This window comes from Leucopleurus acutus (assembly GCF_964270905.1).
Source record: "Leucopleurus acutus genome assembly, chromosome: 1".
In the NCBI taxonomy this organism is placed as follows: domain Eukaryota; kingdom Metazoa; phylum Chordata; class Mammalia; order Artiodactyla; family Delphinidae; genus Leucopleurus; species Leucopleurus acutus.
The window spans coordinates 136,024,460-136,044,112 of NC_139142.1; the positions used below are offsets into that span (position 1 = coordinate 136,024,460).

The following is a 19,653-nucleotide window of genomic DNA, read 5'->3' on the forward strand; positions in this document are numbered from 1 at the left end:
CCAACTTTAACAGTTGCCTTAATTTTACCATTCTTATTTCATCTATTCCCTCCACTTTTCTCGGTGAAGTCTTTTAAAGCAAATCCCAGACATCATGTCGTTTTACCTTTAAACACCTCAGATAATGACTTAAAAAAAACAGAACTATTATCTCATCTAACAAATTTAACAATGCATTAACACTGTATAATTCTCAGTCCATGTTCAGTCTTCCCCAATTGTTTTAAAACTATTCTTCTCGTTTGTTTGAATCAGGATGTAAACAATGTCCACACATTGCATTTGTGGTTTTTTGTTGTTGTTTATTTTTTAAAATTGAAGTATAGTTGATGTACAATATAAGTTACAGGTGTACTATAGTGATTCTCAATTTTTAAAGGTTATAGTCCCCATGTTGTACAATATCACACGTTACATTTGTATCTCATTTTATCTATAGCAGTTTCCCTCATTTAAAAAAATGTCACTTATACACAACATTGTAAATCAACTGTACTTCAATTTTTTTTTTAATGTCACTTATTAAAGAAACCAGGTCATTTGTCATACAGGTTCTCCACCCCCTTAGTCTGGATTGGCTGATTGCAATCTCATGGTGTCATTTTACACATTCCTCTGTCCCTAGTATTTCTTGTAAACTAGTAGTTTTATCTAGAAGCTTGATCAGATTCAGGTGACATCTTTTTGTTGGGAATACTTCACAGGTGGTGTGGTGTACTTCCTTTTATAGCATATCAGGAGGCAATTTCTTCTCTCTCTTTTAATGATGTTATTAAGATTGATCAGTGAGTCTGAGTATTACCAGTTTGATCTATCCTATATAAGTTCCCCACAACCGGGCTTCCCTGGTGGCGCTGTGGTTAAGAAACCACCTGCCAGTGCAGGGGACGCAGGTTCAAGCCCTGGTCCGGGAAGATTCCACATGCTGTGGAGCAACTGGTCCCATGCGCCACAACTACTAAGCCTGTGCTCTGGAGCCCACGAGCCACAACTACTGAGCCTGCATGTCACAACTACTGAGGTCCATGTGCCTAGAACCCATGCTCCACAACAGGACAGGCCACCACAATGAGAAGCCCGCACACCGCAACAAAGAGTGGCCCCTACTCACCACAACTAGAGAAAGCCCACGCACAGCAGCAAAGACCCAGTGTAGCCAAAAATAAACAAATAAATTAATTAATTAAAATAATAATGAGTAAAATTCCCCACAACCTTTCACCTAATGATATTAGCAAAAACTGATATTTACCTAACTATTTCATTAGGAATTACAAAGTCATAGTTTTATTTATTTGTTTATTGGTAATTTTATAATTCTATCATTCCTTCCGCATTTATTAGCTTCTCTGAAGAACTTTCCCTTAGCAACTCTTTGGTGAATCTGAAAAACAGATTTTCAGGAAAAGCGGGATAAATGTATGATTCTTTCTTTGATCTATCTACTTTCAGATTAATTTATTAATTAGGGTTTTTTGGGGGAAGGGGGAAATATTATTAAGAACTATAGATTTTTATATATTTGAAGTGTTTCACTGCATTGCATTAGTATTTTGGGGCCTGTAGGATCCTGAGTAGTACTTTATCATTTGAGATACTTAACACACATTAGTCACTTAAACCTCACAAACAACCCCATGTAGGTAGGTATTACTATCCAGTTTTAACAAATGAAAACTCTAGATCATATAGCTTGAACTAGGACTTGGTATCTACTGTTCTTTCAACTAAATATAATAATGGTTGAAAGAATCAGAGCATTAAAGGTGACTGGATTCTTTTTCTTTTTTTTTGGTTTTGAGATTAAACAGTAGATATCTTTAACCAGTGGGAATATGATATTAACCAACATACATTTTAGAAGGCATTACTTGTAGTGGGACTTCCCTAGAGGCACAATGGTTAAGAATCCACCTGCCAGTGCGGGGGACACGGGTTCAATCCCTGGTCCGGCAAGATCCCACATGCCGCGGAGCAATTGGGCCCGTGCGCCACAACTACTGAGCCTGCGCTCTAGAGCCCACAAGACACAACTACTGAGCCTGCGTGCCACAACTACTGAAGCCCGTGTGCCTAGAGCCCACGCTCTGCCACAAGAGAAGCCACCACAATGAGAAGCCTGCACACCACAACAAAGACTAGCCCCCGCTTGCTGCAACTAGAGAAAGCCCGCATGCAGCAACAAAGACCCAACACAGCCAAAAAAAGTTTTTAATTAAAAAAATAATTAAAAAATAATTTAAAATTAATAAAATTGAATTTAAAAAAAGAAGGCATTACTTGTAGCAAACACTATTGAGAATAATGTTATGCTGATAACACTGTAACTTAGTAAATAGCTTGTCTCAACTTTGTTTGTGAAGCATTTCAATTTTGATTACTCTGTGTGGGATCTACTGCTCAGATGTATGTCATTTTATGGTCTGCCCATGTCTGGGGAGCTGGCATTACACGCTGCCTAGTGTTTTTAATTCAGAACTTCTTCTAAAAGAAACCTTAGCCTCTTATGTTCAAGCCTTAGTTTTAATAGCATAAGCTATTTCCTTCTTATATCACTTTGTGGGCATAGTAATAAAATAAATACCACAAAATCACTGATGAGATGAAAATTGAGCTCCCTGCTCTGTGCAGCCATGTAGGTAAAACAGTAATTGGCTCTGATAATAACTTTTGTTCTTACAAACCAAAGTCTAAATGAGAGTCACATTTGATATATCTGCTTGTAATTACTATCAAAAGGAGAGGATACAAAGTTTAGATTGTTTAGTCACTCAAGATAGATTAAATAAATTGCTGTCTTTTCTTGAACAATTTAAGAAAATTTTCTGAAATTATTTCTGATATTTATCTCACTGTTGGTAAAAAATGATCATCTTCCACAGCATTGCTTTTATGCTAAATGGAATGATTAATTTTGTTTTTGTTTTTAAATCTATAATTATTTTTCTTGAAAAATCTTATTACTGGGTCTGACAATGTAGCTTATGCTCATAAATATTTCCCTATACATCTCTATAGATGGTTTGTAAGATAAATTTAGGTTATGAATGTATATGACAGTGATTTTCAGTGAGACCATTTGATGTTTTTATATTATTTAAATGTAAACTCTTAATATTTTTTAAAAGGGGAATTAAATCATGTGTGCTACATATTATTTTGGCATACACATGCTTTGGAGTCAAAAGAGAAAATATTAGAATATTAATAATTTTAAAGGATTTTTCCATTGCTTTAGAAGCTAATAAAGAATTGCTATTACAACCTATCATTTCTGTTGGATTTCTATTTACATTTTGATTTCTTTCCAGAAATATCTGTGTTCAGTGCCACAGAAATGTAAAAATGGAAGGAAACAACTAGTTTTTAATGCCAGTTTTAACAATGATTCTGTATTTGATCATTTCCTTTCTATACCAGTCCCAAAGCCACATAAAGTTGATGGAGCATAAGAAAACTAAGAAAATGGCTATGGTCCACTGAGCCAATGATCCCAGAATTTAAAAGTTCTAACAAAGCTTAGACATGATAGATGAAGTTATTGCCATCAGCTGTAAACAGAATACACATTTAAAAAACACCCGAATTACAGAAACCACATCCAGCCAATATAATACATATTAGCAATTTCCCAATCCTTGGTAGAATGGAAATTATTCTGAAAGTTTAATTAAGAAGGAAAAAATTATGTTCAGGTATTAATTTCAATAAAAGAGGCACTCAGCTTCCATGCAAAAACCCTGGAGTAGTGCTGTAAGTGTGGGTTACCCACAGAAGGAAAGCCATTTATAATTAGGCACTACATTATTTTTGTCACCACACAGACTTTAAGGAGAGGGAAGAGCTATGCCTTATTTGTAACCTGTGTCCCTGCATGGGTTAAATCATGTGCACAATTGAGTGCAGTTATTTGGAGATTTGGTCTAAAAACTATTAAAAAAATAAAAAGAAGGTTTGGGGCTTCCCTGGTGGTGCAGTGGTTGAGAGTCCGCCTGCCGATGCTGGGGACACGGGTTCCTGCCCCGGTCCGGGAGGATCCCACATGCCGCAGAGCGGCTGGGCCCGCGAGCCATGGCCGCTGAGCTTGCGCGTCCGGAGCCTGTGCTCCGCAACGGGAGAGGCCACAACACTGAGAGGCCCGCGTACCGCAAAAAAAAAATAATAATAAAAAGGTTTGGAGACTGTGTTAAGAAATAACTTATCTAGACGGCATGCATTCCATAGGTGTTTTTGTAGTCTTCCCCTTCACTTTGACCTCAGGCACAGGCCACGTATGAATGCTTAAGATCAAAGAAATTACTACAGCATGAGCTCATCTGGCTGGTTCCTATAACCGTTTTAACAATTGCATCAGATCGCCCTCAGAACTAAGACACTCCATTGAAAGGAAATCAGTGTTTTTAATTGCTCACACCTCCTTTTTAAAAAGTCACAAAGACCACATATTGTATGATTTCACTTATAAGAAATATCCAGAATGGGCACATCCAAGAGAAAGAAAGTCGATTAGCAGTTGCCAGGCTCTGGATAGAGGAGGAGATGAGCACTGATTGTTAATGGGTATGCGTTTTCTTTTTGGGTAATGAAAACGTTCTGCATTTGAGGTAGGGGTGATGGTTGTATAACATTATGAATATGCTAAAACCCACTAAATTTAAAAGTCACAAAAGACTTCAGAAACTGTTGGTACTACCATATTCCTTAAGTGTCAATTTACCTTTTAGCATCAAATAATAGAAAGCAAAACATGGGAGGGGGAGATTGGGGGGTTGATAGTCCTTCAAGAGACAGACCGTCAAGTCTAATGTCGCACTTTGCAAATAAAGAAACTGGCTTCCAAAGAGGGGAAGTAACTTACCCAAGGTCACACGCAGGCAGTCCAGGGTAGAGCAAGATTGGAGCCTAGGTCTCTGGTCACCTATCCAGTGCCCCTTCCCCGCTACCACTGTGCTGCCTATCCTGGTGGTTCATATTTAAGCATCTCAGCAGTAACTCATTTGAATTACTTTAAATGAGGAACACGTGGTTCAAATGAGATGCGTGTTTCTTTTTTCTAATGAGAGCATATATTTTTCCTATAGATAGCAAAAGCTCTGCGAAGGAGTGGATAAGTTTGTTGTGGTAAATTTACCAAGTCCAAACTGAGATTTACCTGTAAATGTCCCTCAAGGAAAGGGGACGCTTTAACAGACCAAGGGAGCCCTCTACCTGCATAGTCGTAGTATAGACTTCATTGGCAAAATTCTTGACCTGGAAAGCTAAAAATAAATCGAGACCAGGTATTCTATCCTTTGTCCACCTTGGCTGGCTTCTAGCAGTATTTTTGAGAAAATGAATGGCGTCTGCAGATGGATTTTTATGAGTAACAGGATACACAGAGGAAAATCTGCAGAAAATTCCTTTTCTGTGAATAAAAGACTAATTAGTCACCTAAATAAAAGACCCAAAGATATACTTTTTTTTCCAGTGAGAATTACATTAAAATAATTATTCTCAAAGAACTTTAGACTCCTTTGAGGATATAAAATGTTAGTAGGCAGTTTTGTTCTTCTGGCATGAAAGTTTCATTGTTTCTTTGTTTCAGCGAAAGACAGGGTTGAATATAAAAATCATGCAGGATCCTGAAAACATCCACCACAGAGCTGCTGTAAATGCGACCTATGGAATCAGTTTGCCATGTATTAATCAGAGAAAAGCATGTGTAAGTAATGAGTTGTTTTAATGAGCTCTTTTTCTTTTTTAGAGTTGGAAGTCATTTATTAGTCGTGTAAGATACAATGTGGATTTTAAGTGAAAATTTGGATCCTATTGTCCTTAGAATTTTTTGGAGATGAGAGTGGCTTTCATTCCGTTTGTAATTAGAAATGATGAAGAAAATGTAAACCTCTTTTTAAGAGATCTATTTATAGCTCATTCAAATTTTTCTGTTTTATCTGATATCCCTAAATAAGCTAGTACCATAATTTTAACAAGAGAAAGTAATTTAACAACAAAAAGAATACAGAGATGTTAAATATTTTATTTCTTGTACAGGCTTCTCCTAGAAAAAGCAAAAGAAAACAACAGCAAAGCATGAGCTTCAATGGTGTATACTCATACAATAGGCAAAATTTTGAGAACATTATTCTAAATCTGAAGAAAGTAGGGATTAATCCTTTATGTCAGCAAAATGATGAGAAGGAAAAATAATGACACGGAGGCTGACATTAAGGGATCTCAGAGTCTGTGCCTATTTTTGCCGTTGACTTGCTGCTGAGTGTCCCAAAGCAAGGATTGCACTCTTTCTGTGTTGCAGGGTTTTCTTAGGAGAATCAAGAGTAGTGCTTCAGTTTTATTTGGAAAATTATTTTATTTGAGATGATTTCTAATATTGAAAACAATTACTAAAGTGATATTTATACATTTTTAGATACATTTTTTAACCTTTGGCTTCTCTCAAAAGGTCTTAAATGTATCCTTCAGTGAAATCAAAACTAAAAACAAGATTAATTTTAGAATTAAATTGCAAAACCATTTCTAACCAGCATAACAGTCTGTTAGATTAATCTTCCAAATTTCCTATGTAGACATTTTCAACTGCCTACTTCATTCATGTAACCCTGAAATATATTTTTAGTTTCTTTATATGTGCTTTATGTTATTTTAACAGGGTTGGTTTAAGAGCACTTTATAGCCTAAGAAATAACCCGAAAGTTAGATATCTTTATTCCTGCTGAAACTTTATTTAAAATGTCACTGTGAATAATGTGAAAAGGTTTTTATCTGCTTCCCGTGAGCCCAAAGCCCTTGAAATAAAAATATTATTTCTCTGGCCGTACAGACAGAAGCAGATTTCTCTTTTGTTGTTGTTGGTTTTCCCCTTCAATCTAGAATTAATATTGGCTTAGCTGGTGGAGCGCTGAGGCTTTGTAGCCCAAGGCAACTGCAGCATTTCATGCAAACTTTTTCTGATGAGTATTGAAGTTTAAAAAGGCATACCTCTAGATTTAGGGGGATTAAGCTTTGCTTTAATGAATCTGAGTAAAGATTCTGACATAAATAGGGAATTCAAAATTATATCTGAAATTTGGAGCAGAATCTTAGTTATTTATTATATATTTTTTCAAATTCCCAAATAGGATGAATTCCTTGGATATTGTACCCCTGTCCTTTGAACACAGAGGATTTGGGAAAGCACTTGGCCTTGTATGACATAGATAATGTATACTCATTTATTGTATTTAAGATCCGTTTTTCCCCATGAAACTTGACTCCATAAAAATCTATACCAGAGCACTTTAAAATGTATGTACAGTATGTACATCTTGCCCAAACTATTGGCATTTCAATCAAAATAGTTGACCCTATCATTTTATGTTGATATATGTATATATGATGGTACTAAGTGAAAAACATGTTTTCATTTTAGATTTGTAAAACAAGCATTGTGCAAAAAATGCTGTGAAAGAAATATTCCAGTGTTTGGTTTTAAACAATCATGTGGAATATTTGGGAATAAATACAGTTGTGATTTACCACTTATAAAAATGTTTTTGAAAGCGCTTGCCCAAACTGAAGCAATGTGTCTAGTGTTGTGATGTATAGTTAATTAGAAAAGCAGCATCAGGGCTAATTGCTTTTTATAACTACTCTAAACACTCAAAGGGGATTATTATTTAGCTGCTGAGGGCCATGTGTTTCCTTACTTCTTATGAAACTTGAACAGCTTGTCTAAAGCCTGTAAATAACCTTAGACATTTTGACAGAGAAAATTTGAATTTGTTGCTAATTTACATTACTAGTTCTCAGAAACTGGTATTTTCTCCATTTTATGAATAGGTGTATCCTTTCTGACAATATGGGCTTATGCAAAGATTTTAGTGCATTGAAAACACAGATACTACACACACACACACACACACACACACACACACACACACACATGCACACACACCACAAAACTGCCTTCAGAATTGTATATCCTGTAACTCTGTTGTGTAAAAGCAATTTACAAAAAAAAGTATTAAAAGTGAAAGTCACTGATTTTTTCAATATCTTAAATCTGCCAAATTAGAAACAAAAACAAAAACCCTCTAACATGTTCTTGAGTAGAGCCTTATAGGTTTGGATAGACAAGAAGAAATCTCTGATACATTCATACTTACTCACTGACATTTAGTTCCAGTTAGACTTTCTAATGCAACACGTTAAAAGAGCTACAGAAAATTTGACTTTGATTTATTTTTTTTAAATAAGAAGGGTTTCTTAAAAGGCTTGAAACATGTATCTGTTACCATGAATTTTAAAAGAACGATTACGAATGCATAATAAAAAAGCCAAACAAAACATTGCTCTGAATTGCTGCACAAATAACTCTGATTATAACTGTTATGACCTAGAAAAGAATCATAAGAACATTTTTCTTTTTAGCAACATATGAGTTGCTGTAGAATTATACCAGTTCTTTGGTCCCACTTTCCAAATAAATAAATATATAATGCAATGTAAACTTAGAATCTTTTATTTATTCATGAGGTTGAATTTAATACTTTTATGATTTCTAGATTTTATGAGTCATACGTTATGCAACGTTTTTCACTAACTTAGTTGGGTAGCAACCATACTTCACAAATCATAGTTTCAGTCTTTACTGTTTCACTTGGGGTGTACATAGTAATCTCTCTCACTGAAAGCACATTCATTTCTGAAGTGATAAAGTAATGGAAAGTGAGGCAATTGTGTTAGTGTCAAATGCTGAGAAGAAGCACCAGAAGTAAGAGGTGGGGGTAAGTAGCAAGGGGGGAGAAAGAAGGACGATTTCACAACATGATTGTGTTTTAAGCCCACGCATATGGCCACAATTACAGTCACAACATAATTTGGCAACAGTAGCAGAATTAGATTTAAACAAATTGATGTTACACTGCAGTAATTCAGAACGAGCTTGTTGCATTTATAAACCATAACAAGAAGCAGAGTGAATTAATAAACGCTTCTTGTCACTAAAAATAAAAAAGGGAATAATTGCTGAGATGGAGTTAACAGATGACTTAGTCAGCATCCTTTCAGCCTAGATATGGGAAAGTGAAGGTCACCCCCATCTTGGATGACAAAGAGGGAACATTTTGTTGGTAAACAAATTAATCTTTTGAAAGGTCGCCATTTGTTTTAAGTTTTTATCCAGTTCTTGTCATCTGGAATCAGAGACTGTCATTTCACTAGGCAGGGGTGCAGCTGAAGCAGACAAAGCTGCTTCTGTACATATCAGCATTCCTTGACAAAACCCGGTGCCTGATTGTGATGCTATGGGCTGCTGGTTTACAGCTGTCTCCGGACAAGAATGGAGGCCCACCCCTGAATTCCAATAAGATGGGCCTGCATATTCCGCCTGCTGTAAGCTGGCCCTCTGCCCACAAGTAAAATGTATTGCAGTTCAAGCCAGCAATTATCTCTTTTACTTCCTTCTGTGCTGCTTCTGTTGCTTTTTTCCAAAAACAGATGTATATGTATATGTATAACTGATTCACTTTGTTATAAAGCAGAAACTAACACACCACTGTAAAGCAATTATACTCCAATAAAGATGTTAAAAAAAAAAAAAAAAAAAAAACAGATGTGGGTATTCACTCAAGTTCTGCATCTATTTTTTCTCACACCCGCCAGGGCAGAATTTTGACAGAGGTAGGGTTTGAGGGAGCCAGCAGACAACAATCAGACAGAATTTCTCTGAGGACAGTTTAAAAAGAAAATGTTGATTTTCCAGGAAATGCAGAGTCAGCATCTTGGTCCCCCTCCCTTTCCCCAGGAGCATTTGGTAAATTAAATTAGTTGAACAAAAGGAAATAGTTTAAAGTCATTCAGAAATGCCATATCTTATTTATGACACGTAGTCATTACCCAAGGACTGTGATGGCATGTACCGCATCCCTGTTTCTGTCATTAAAGGCAGCTTTCTCCTCAGGTTGTCTTGAAAGAGTTTTCAAGAAGACAATGACTTTTCATATTCTTCTTGACTATAGCCTACTCCACCAATGTGGTGGCAGTAGAAGTGGTGTACTGCCTTTGGACGTTGTCACTATTGAGAATTTTAGTTCTGCTTTGGTTTGGAGTGCTGGGAAAGCTGAAGAAAATGATATGGCAAATGTCATTGGCTCATGTCCGGTTCTCTCACAAAAGCCCATGTGGGAGTGGGGAGAGGCAATTAGAGGCCATACCTTCATCACAAACATTCTCTAACGTCTTCAGAATGCTGTACTTCTCGAGTTTCTGTGCTGAGATCCTGTATGCGTTCCCAAACCAACTCCATGCCAAATTCCAACCACTTTTTAGCTGAGAGCATCATGATTCTGGGTCAGACTGCCTGGTGTGGACTCTAACTAGAAAGGGAACCTCCCCAAACCGGCCTCCATTTCCTCATGTGTACAATGTCCATAATAAGAGTATCTCATAGGATTATACTGAGATTTAAATGAGATAATTCAAAGCACTTAGCAAAGGTCCTGGTACAAATAAGTGGTCTGAAAATATTAGTTATGACTACCGGCAATCTTCACATATTGTATTATGCCATGTTTTATACAGTCATTTAAAACTTATATTATTGTAGGGGTCGAGGGGGAAAACCAAAGTATTACTGAGGTCCCTTCCAGGGATTCTATTTAATATTTCACGTGATGATGCCCTCTTTCCCATACTGATATGAGGACAGGGACCTTGTTGTCTGGACCGTTTGTCTGTTTTTCACATCCTCCACTGCACCAAGCAGTGTTTTGCACATAACAGAAGAGGACTAATTGGTCTCATCCATCCAGTCCCTGCCCTGAAGCTATGTTACCTGATGCCAAGTCTAGAAGTGAAGTAGTGGTTTTGCTGGCTCCCAGCAGGCACAGGGCACCTTCCCACTGGGCCATCTGATGGAGTTTACCTAGGGAAACATCCTTGCTCCTGGATTCTTGTAACAGCCTGGCCACCAACTAGCTGTTCCTAGGGGCCAGTTACTCTAGCTCGCTCGTTCTCATTTTCCTGGTTTATAAAATGGGGAGGCTAGATGGGAGGCAGTCTGGGGTGGTAGGAAGGGCTTGGAATTGAATGGATCAGAGTTTGGGTCCTACCTGCCATTTTTCCAGTTGTGTACCCCGAAGTAAGCAAATTAACATCTCAGGTCCTCCGTTTCCTCTTCTGTAACATCAGAATAATGGTATCTACTAGGCAAGGGTGTTATGGGGATTATAGATAATATACTGACATTGCTGGAACATAATAAGTGCCTAATAATGTTCCTGTCTTTCTGAAAAATTAATGAATATTAAAAATCTCATACTTCTCCCTTTTTTACACCTTTGTGTGCAGAAGAGGATCTGATTTGGCTCCTTTCACACTCCAGTGTAAATGAGTAATAAGGTTTAATGCTTTGGTTTTCAAATTGTTATGGAGAGCTCCAATAAGCTTCAGGGAGCCTGCAAGCATTTAATTCATATTTCATTTTTATGATAAATATTTAAGCAATTTGAAGTGTAATAAAGTACAATACATACATACCTAAGTTTGATACCAAATTTTAATGCATTAGATACCATCAATGCATTAATTTGTGCTCTTTGGTTAACTCCACGAGCACATGGACGCACACACATGTATGTGTGTGTATGTGTGTGTGTGTGTGCATGTGCGCATTTGAATTTCTTATAAGGGCGTTTTTTAATTAGATAGGGTTGATCTGTGTACTAGTCATATTTTGAAATGCACATCTGCTCATATACACTCCTATAATAATCACACAGGACAAATAAGTGAAGATTAAATGAGGTAATACATGTCAAGGTCTTAAAGCAGTGCCTAGCCCCGGGTAAGCATGTCATTAACATTAGCTGGTATTAGTATTACCTACACCACCTGTGTGCTCCCAGCCATTAAAAGCCAGACAAGCTCTCTGGTACACGTTTGGCACGGCATAATAGTCAACTGTACAATTATAATAATGCATGTTGCATCATGATAATATATAGCATTATAAATTGTTTCATCGCTCATTTTAATTTGGGGTTGGGTCTTATCTGATTCAAAATGTGCTATACGATCTTCATTTGGCATTGCAGGGTTGCAATGTTACTTGGTTTACATCTGCAGATAAAAGGTCAGCAATGAAACGTCATCTTAAAATTTTGGATTCATTGTGCAAAACAAATTTAGACTGTTTTGAAACTGAGTGAATATCTGAAAAAGAAGGGTGCTGAGATATTTGAAAATAAATTTAAATGGGACATGATGAACATCTTAAAATGGTACATGGGAGATTTGAAAAGTACTTTTGGTCATTCAACTCTTCAGTAATAATAGCCCTCATTAAGTATGCCAGACACTGTGTTAAGTGCTTTACGTACACTATCTTACTTAACCTTTACACCTATAAAATACATGCTCTTTTCATAATAATTTTACACATGAGGAAACTGAGACTAAGATTAAGCTACTTGCCTAAGGTTATGAAGTAAGGAAGGAATTCAGGATTCAAATGGTTTACTAATCTTGTCAAATTTCCCCAAATTAAGTACTAATCCTTAATTACTAAGTAATATGAACAGTTGATAAATATTTTTAGTGATTCTACTCTGAAACAAGAATTCCTACTAGTCTTCAAACTTCTGGATCATTTTAATTGAAGAAAATCCTGAGATTATAAGTGCCATAACAAACTGTTAGCTACAAATTACTTATCTATTTAGGGCAGGATTTTCTCCATCTTGTGCAGCTAAAATATAATACAGAAATAAGGTGTATGCTCTGATGGATGTAAGACTGCAGCTATTATCTATAGCTCTTGATGTCATAATTTGCCTTTATCAAAATAGCCTGTTTCCAATGTTGATTTATATATGAATACATATAAATATATATGAATTCTTATTTTTATATAATACAACATATAACATTATACTAAATTTATATAAAACTTGCATTTATTTACATATCAGCATTCTATTTAAGAATGCATCTGGGGCTTCCCTGGTGGCGCAGTGGTTGAGAGTCTGCCTGCCGATGCAGGGGACACGGGTTCGTGCCCCGGTCCAGGAGGATCCCACATGCTGCGGAGGAGCTAGGCCCGTGAGCCATGGCTGCTGAGCCTGCGCGTCCGGAGCCTGTGCTCCGCAACGGGAAAGGCCACAGCAGTGAGAGGCCCACGTACCACAAAAAAAAAAAAAAAAAAAAAAAAAAAAGAATGCATCTGAAAAATAGATTCTACTGCTAAAAATAAATTTGAAAATCTTTGGCATAGAGAATTTACCTCTCCCATGGGTTTTTGCTTTTTATCAAGAGTAAATCCTCTATTTAATTAAACCAAAGGAGTTAGACTCTATTAAGGGATTTCAAGCATGAGTGAACAGGGAGAAGAGGGATTTGGGGGATGCAGGAAGAGAGCCTTTGCATTGCCCTGGACTCATCCCAGGTCAGCAGCCACCTGCTAACTAGCTAGCCCTGCTCCCTGATGTGATCCAATGTCTTTGCACTTTGTGACTTGGGCTTTGGACTTGAGTTTTTTTGTTGTTATTGTTTGTTTGTTTTTTGCAGTACGTGGGCCTCTCTCACTGTTGTGGCCTCTCCCGTTGCAGAGCACAGGATCCGGATGTGCAGGCTCAGTGGCCATGGCTCACGGGCCCAGCCGCTCCGCGGCATGTGGGATCTTCCCAGACCGGGGCATGAACCCGTGTCCCCTGCATCGGCAGGCGGACTCTCAACCACTGCGCCACCAGGGAAGCCCTGGACTTGAGTTTTGATATCTGTTTGACTCCGTACTAAGAGGCTGTGTTTCTAACCTTATGATTTCACTTTGAAAAACTAAAAATTAGGTAGATGGAGGAGGCTGAGTCAGCGCTATGATAGGTTTAAGACACAAGGGGTCCATGGATAGAAATGTATTTCAGTATAATTGGTTTCCAGTGTATATTATTTTATGCATTTATAATAACATTATTCTCAGAAAGGATCCATAGCCTTCACCAGACTGCCAAAGAGGTTCATGACACCCCCCCCCCCCGCCGCAAAAGTTAGAACTCTCTGTGATAGATCTTTTCTTACACACAAACACCAAGTGTGGGGCAAAGTGTGCATCAGAACAGAGAAGAATCCTACAAACTGTATTCTTTATGGATGAAAGAGCCACTTCTTAGTTGATGGTGCAGGAAACCCACCAAAAAAAGTGGCTATATAGATTGCCATTCATATTTTCATGAGTTGTATCTTCATGAGTGAAGATATAAAACTTCATGTTTTTGTCTACTGTTGCTTTTTTTTAATTGCAAGGAGGAAAGTGGTAATGCTTGCAATATTACAGTAAGTGCTCTGTTTAAAATGAAGCGAAGGAAAAATACTACAGCAAGTAGCACAACAGCATTAGCCACAAGAGAAACAGGCCTAATAGAATTGTTTTTATCATGGCCCAGTTTAATTATCTACTGAGAGGTACTTGAGATGAATAAATACTATTGCTGTGTTCTCCAATATTCTAACCCATTGTACCTTAACCTGTACTTGAATTCAAATATACGTTCCTAGCCTTTTAAAACTTCTTTGGTAGAATAAAGTACCCACAGTCTAGAGTGACCACCCTATACTTTCTTTAAAAGCACAGCTTCTGAATCAGAATGTGTAATGAGAGCCCAGGAGATATTTATTTGGAGGAGATCTGTAAAGACTGTAAAGTTGGGATGATATGCCACCAAAATGCTCCATTTATATAGCCTTGTAATTTCCATCTCTATCTTCAATGATAGTCTGAATACATCTGTTTATGGTTGGTAACTAAGAGGTCTGAAAGCAACCATGCACACAGTTAGTGGAAAGAACCATAGACTGAGAGAAGAGTCAGAGGACTTGGGTGCTAATCCTGCCTCTGCTGCTATAAGTCAAGTTATCACAAGTACATCACTTAGCCTCTAAAGACTGAGATTCCTCGTCTGTATGCTGAGAAGACAAATTGGCTTATTCAGAGTCATCATCACAGCCACAGCCCCAATGGTGTGACTCCCAGATTAAAGTGCCTCCTTTGCTGCCTTATGGGACCGCCAGTCTCTCAGGGCAGACAAAGTAGTGGTCATTATAACTGATGGATGGAGGCAAGCTTTAAGATAGGCCTTAGTGGAACTGATGGACATGGCTGAAAGCAGAGGTGGCATGTATTTTAAGCACTGGAAGCAACAGAAGCAAAGGCAGAGATGGAGAATAATGAAAGTAATGGAGGATGGTTAGAGCTTTGCCTAATCATGTTGAATTTTTATAAAGGAAGAAACAAAAAGATGTGGTACGATGTGTAGAGCCAATTGATGGGTGCCCTTGAATGGGCCACTGAAATCTAACTGTGTGACCTCAGTCTAGATCATAAAGAGAAGGGCTTAAGGCAGACAGTTTCTGAGATTACATCACTTCTCCAGATGCTTTAACTGAAGGGCAGCTTGAGAATTCTCCTGAACAACCTCTCTCCCTTGATGTCCTCATTGGTTATTTCTTTTTTTACGTATTATTTATTTACTTTTGGGTGTGTTGGGTCTTTGTTGCTGCGCACAGGCTTTCTCTAGTTGTGGAGAGCAGGGGCTACTCGTCGTTGCGGTGCGCGGGCTTCTCATTGCGGTGGCTTCTCTTGTTGCAGAGCACGGGCTGTAGAAAACAGGCTCAGTAGTTGTGGCACACGGGCTTAGCTGCTCCAAGACATGTGGGATCTTCCCAGACCAGGGCTCGAACCCATGTCCCCTGCATTAGCAGGCGGATTCTTAACCACTGTGCCACCAGGGAAGCCCCTCCTCATTGGTTATTAAACTTTATTTCCTCTCCCTTTGGGTACAAAGATTTCTTGAATAGCGCTATCTGCTGAACTTGTTAGAAGTTCATGAAACTGCCTGATTAGAGTTCTATAGGCAGCACCTCACCCTATACATACAACTCTCTGTCCCTTTCATATGAATGGCCACTCAGAGCTGGCCAGTCTAGCTGGATGGCTGTTTCCTCTTAAGCTCTCTTTCTGTCCTAATGCTGAATACCCCACTGCTGCCTAGGTTTCTACCAGTTACTCCATCCCTAATCCCCACCCTGTTTTACCTTTTCCTCCAACGTTGGTCAAAAGCAGATTTTGTTTGGGACAAGAGTTGTGGAGAGAGAAAGATAAAGAATAGGAGTGGGGCTTCCCTGGTGGTGCAGTGGTTAAGAGTTCGCCTGCCGATGCAGGGGACGTGGGTTCGTGCCCCTGTCCGGGATCCCACGTGCCGCTGAGCGTCTGGGCCCATGAGCCATGGCCGGTGAGCCTGCGCGTCCAGAGCCTGTGCTCCGCAACGGGAGAGGCCACAACAGTAAGAGGCCCGCCTACCGCAAAAAAAAAAAGGAATAGGAGTGGTCGATTCCTTGCAAACATTTGCTGCCCTTCTCTTCCCCTCCTGCCCCCACACCACCCACTTCCTCTCTGTCAATTATCAGCCTCAGCACCCCTCCCCCAATCCCAGCCTCTCACCAACTCCCTATGGTCCCATCTACTCGTGCAAACAAGTGCCCAGGAGACTATCTTAATCCAAGTGTTTCCTGAAATATGGGTGTGTTTCCAAATTTATCATCTGTTTATACTAAATGGTGTTCGATAGGCTTTTTCCTTCCTGACTTTCCCCCTCTTTTGGAAGGAGTAAAAACCCTAAGAAACTCTCCAAAGTGTTCTTATTTAGAACAGGAATCACAAAAGTAAGTCCTCTTAGGCCAGGCAGGTGATAACTGACTGAAATGACCAGGTGTAAGAGCTGGGACTCTGAACTGAGGAGACAGGACCTCCCTACAGGAAACAGATGCCTCAGCTCTAATCTTTTGGCTGGGTTTTCATAAGAAGCTGGAAACTCGTATCCACATTTTTGGTGAAATCTCCCGATTTTTAAATATTCGCTCAGATGATTTTAAAAACCCTATGCTGGGACTTCCCTGGTGGAGCAGTGGTTAAGAATCCACCTGCCGGGCTTCCCTAGTGGCGCAGTGGTTGGGAGTCCGCCTGCCAATGCAGGGGACGTGGGTTCGTGCCCTGGTCCAGGGGGATCCCGCATGCCGTAGAGCGGCTGGGCCCGTGAGCCATGGCCGCTGGGCCTGCGCGTCCAGAGCCTGTGCTCCGCAGCAGGAGAGGCCACAACGGTGAGAGGGCCGCGTACTGCAAAAAAAAAAAAAAAAAAAGAATCCACCTGCCAATGCAGGGGACACGAGTTCAATCCCTGGTCCAGGAAGATCCCACATGCCGCAGAGCAACTAAGCCCGTGCACCACAACTACTGAGCTTGCTCTCTAGAGCCCAAGAGCCACAACTACTGAGCCCATGTGCCACAACTATTGAAGCCACGTGCCTAGAGCCTATGCTCCACAACAAGTGAAGCCACCACAATGAGAAGCCCGCGCACCGCAATGAAGAGTAGCCCCCCGCTCGCAGCAACTAGAGAAAGCCTGCGAGCAGCAACGAAAACCCAACGCAGCCAAAAATAAATAAATAAAATAAAGTTATAATAAATAAATAAAAACCCTGTGTGGTCAAAGAAAGTAGTCTCCAGGCTATACCTGTCTTGCAGGTCAGCAATTTGCATCTCAGAGCCCCCCTGAAGTGCCATTACTTTGGTGCAGCTCAGGGTATAATGCTCGACTTTGTAGGATTAGAGATTGATTTTGTCAGAGTTGATCAATCTCTTGGGTGCAGCTGGACTCACAAGAGGCTGATGTACAAACTGGAACACCACTTTATTTATTCTAAGGAGAGCTATAATGGCCAAACAGACCTGAATGTTCAAGTCAGTCTGATCTGATGAGCATATTGTATCCTTATTACAAAGCTACACAGAAAGCCCAGTTAGAAGCCTGCTTAGTGAACAGGGAAACTGACTAAGGGTAATTAGTTGGATGATCTTCATGGTGAGCAGCATCACACATTTATAGTCTGATGCATCCATCTGTGAAGCTACTTCTGCCAAAGGGATATGAATACATCCTTGTGAAGTGAGTGCTTCAGGGGCACTGAGAAATTCTGACTCTCTGATTCAACATTTTATAATAAATGGCCACTGTCTGCTTGGACTTGACTATGAATTATGTTGCACCGTGCTGAGCTGCTTATATCCACAACCACATTTATCCCTGTGGGATGAATGATATTACCCCATCTTGATTTTAAAAAACTATGGCTAAGAGAAATTAAGTTACTTGCTCCAGTCTTATAATTAGTAAGTGGTAGGGCCCAGATTCAAGTCCAGGCCTATCTGATATTAGAGCCTGTGTTCTTAACCAATGCCTTCCTCTTTACTAATTTCCTAGTAGAAAAGACCACTCACCTTCAGCTGACGTCTTGTTTCTTTGATGACACGAAATAGACTACGTTCCTATTCGGGGGCTGGGTCTTTTAAATCAACTTCTACATGGAGCTGGCCACATTGATCATTTATTTATTTTTCTGGTTTCACACTCAGAGTTGGGGACAGGGGTAGGGGAACATATCTTCTTGTCACTACTCTAAACTTCCTACCCAAGTAATTGTACTACCCAGAGGAGGAAAGAATCCCTGGCTGGAAGAAACAGGATGCATATGGAAGAAAAAGAGAAAAATAAGAAAAGGAGGTGAGAAGGAAGCAGCCCATAAAAAGAAGTATTCTTGGGGGATTTCTTGACGAGAAACCCTGCACTTCCCTTATCTCCCCATGTTTCCCAAGCCACCAGAGCCATGAGAGGAAAAGAATTCTCCTTTCCCCATGCCTTGCTGGTGAGAGACCCAGAAATGTCCAGTCATTAGGTTCAGTTGTACTAACATCTCACGTGAGTTTGCTGGGAGATCTTACCAGCTTGTTTAAGATGTTTCTAAGAAAACTCTTCTCTGAGTTTCAAAATACCCTCTTCCATCTTTAACTTAAAGGGGCCCATCCTTATGGAAGGTCATCAGGAGAAGCTGTAAAGTGAAAACAGCAATCACCCCAGAGAGGTAGCTGACTACCAAGAAACTACTGTCCCAACATCCTCTTCTCCATCCATGTAAAGATGTACTTGATACCTAATACTGGATTCATTCAATATAACCACAATTTAGGGGAAAAGAGGATTGACTCTTTCAGTGAAGGATTTTCAAAACTGTAACCTTCTCATTATGGAATTATCATTTAATTGAAAACATTGAAATTCCGGGGGAAGTACCTGTCACCATCTTTCCACAGTCTTGGGTTTATTATTCCATTTACCAGTAGTTTCAAGAGTAGGACCTAGATTTTACTAGAAGGGAGGATAATTCCCCCACTAGAACCTCCATGTTCTAGCCTGGAGAATCTACAGGACACCTAGCTGTGCCACCAAGCAGAGCTGCACTCTAAGCTGAAATGTATAACCTGCTCAGGAAACTGCACATTAAATAATGCACTTCTGAGTCCTTCTCTGTGTTGGGCATGGTGTTAAGCACAATATAGATGGATTGTCTCATGAATCCTCGCACTAACTCTACAAGTTAAGTACTATTACTACTTTCATTTTTTTTTTTTTTTTTTTGCTGTACGCGGGCCTCTCACTGCTGTGGCCCCTCCCGTTGTGGAGCACAGGCTCTGGACGCACAGGCTCAGTGGCCATGGCTCACGGGCCCAGCCGCTCCGCGGCATGTGGGATCTTCCCAGACTGGGGCATGAACCTGTGTCCCCTGCATCGG

At 39.5% G+C, this 19,653-nt stretch overlaps 1 protein-coding gene across 1 annotated transcript in view; it reads left to right on the forward strand.

The window, feature by feature from the left end:
- The window catches only part of IQCH (IQ motif containing H), a gene marked incomplete at both ends in the record, with an annotated part of 78,974 nt that overhangs the window by 29,207 nt on the left and 30,114 nt on the right, over positions 1-19,653 (forward strand). The window contains one exon of the mRNA XM_082850471.1: positions 5,585-5,701. Within this exon, the coding sequence (XP_082706597.1) occupies positions 5,585-5,701 (117 nt within the window). The remainder of the gene's footprint in view (positions 1-5,584; positions 5,702-19,653) is intronic.